Below are 1,421 nucleotides of genomic sequence, written 5' to 3'. Positions count from 1 at the left end.
ATAATTGTTTCATTTTTCTCTAGTATGTGCGTATGTGCATCCGTAGATTTCTAATGAAGTAATATACGCTGCTTCTGTTCTTTTCTACTTCTCTACTAGAAACGTTTACTTTGGAATTTACTTCTATTGAGAAAAAAATCGTGTGCATGTTATTTTTAACGTAAGTTTTCTTATGACGGCTTCTCTTTTCTGCTTATTACTTCATTAGAAATCTACGGATGCACATACGCACATAATAGAGAAAAATGAAACAATTATGGACGACTTGCTCCGAAACACCACCGAGTGGGGAACACTTCTCAACCGACTAGGCATAAGTAGTTGGTGGTGCGAGAACTTCCGCGAACTCCTCAAATAAGTAACTTCAACGATTAAACTACCATTCAGAACTGGCGATCGCTCAAAACAATAAAGTCTGGTATATCCAGATTTTAAAAAAAGATAATTGAAGAAAGTTAATTTAAAATTTCTCAATAATGTAGTAAGATAAATAAATCAATGAACGTTGAACAATAATTGAAGTGAATTAACTTACTTTTTTCGAGGACTGTGACAAAATCAACGACTTTACTGATTGTAATCTTTGGTGAAAATTCAAATTGTGCCCCAAAACAATCACCCGCAAGGGCCCCGATAAGGCATCCTCGAAATTTAGAGGCCAGTTTCGCCATCGTCTTGCTATGATCTCGCCGTTGTTGTAAATAATGACACCGGAGTCAAGAAGTGGTTTGCAGTTATCCCCCTTGTTACCAGCACTCGTCTGTTTAGTTTTGGTTTTGTCTTACATGCTCAAACAAAATAGAGATAACATACTCAAAGGGAATGGAGATAATTTTCTGAAATAGTGTTTTGAATATGTTATAATGTTTTTAATGCATTTAGAGAAGGTTATTTGGGGGGGGGGGCTGATATACTTTTTGTAAGGTAGTGAAGATTTGTAAAAAGTATATTCTTTCCTAAAATCAAAAATGTAGTAAATATTACTCATTGTGCCCCACCCCTATATATTTTATAATTTTGCTTAAGCATAGTGATGATACGCTACTCAAGAACTGGTGTCAAACAATCCTTATGATTATGTAACATCAAACACGTGTCCTCAGATTTGAATCCTATGGACTATTACGTTTGGAGCGTTTGTTTGAAGAGAGACTAATCGATATCCTCATTGTTCTATAGCTTCACTGAAGGCTACCATCGCCTAAGTGGTACCCGAAATGAATATTGAACATTTGGTGCAAATATGTTAACGATTCCAGTCCCGCATTGAAGCAGCCATCGAAGCTGAAAGCGAATTGATAGTAGAATTTTGTAAGGAAGTTTATCGAGAAATATGCACAGGCGTAGGAGTGGCTGTGTGGTAAGTAGCTTGCTTACCAACCACATGGTCCCGGGTTCAGTCCCACTGCGTGGCACCTTGG

General features: G+C 37.2%; 1 protein-coding gene across 1 annotated transcript in view; it reads right to left on the bottom strand.

Moving 5' to 3' along the window:
• LOC106873393 (ADP-ribosylhydrolase ARH3) overlaps window positions 1-734 on the bottom strand; it is an 11,277-nt gene extending 10,543 nt beyond the window's left edge. The window contains exon 1 of the mRNA XM_014920739.2: window positions 536-734. Within this exon, the coding sequence (XP_014776225.1) occupies window positions 536-671 (136 nt within the window). The 5' untranslated portion in view covers window positions 672-734. The remainder of the gene's footprint in view (window positions 1-535) is intronic.
• Between the last annotated feature and the right edge of the window lie 687 nt (window positions 735-1,421).

Source organism: Octopus bimaculoides, chromosome 14 (genome assembly GCF_001194135.2).
Source record: "Octopus bimaculoides isolate UCB-OBI-ISO-001 chromosome 14, ASM119413v2, whole genome shotgun sequence".
NCBI classification, from domain to species: domain Eukaryota; kingdom Metazoa; phylum Mollusca; class Cephalopoda; order Octopoda; family Octopodidae; genus Octopus; species Octopus bimaculoides.
The sequence above is the reverse complement of the archived record's forward strand: the minus strand, read 5'-3'. Positions and strand labels throughout refer to the sequence as shown.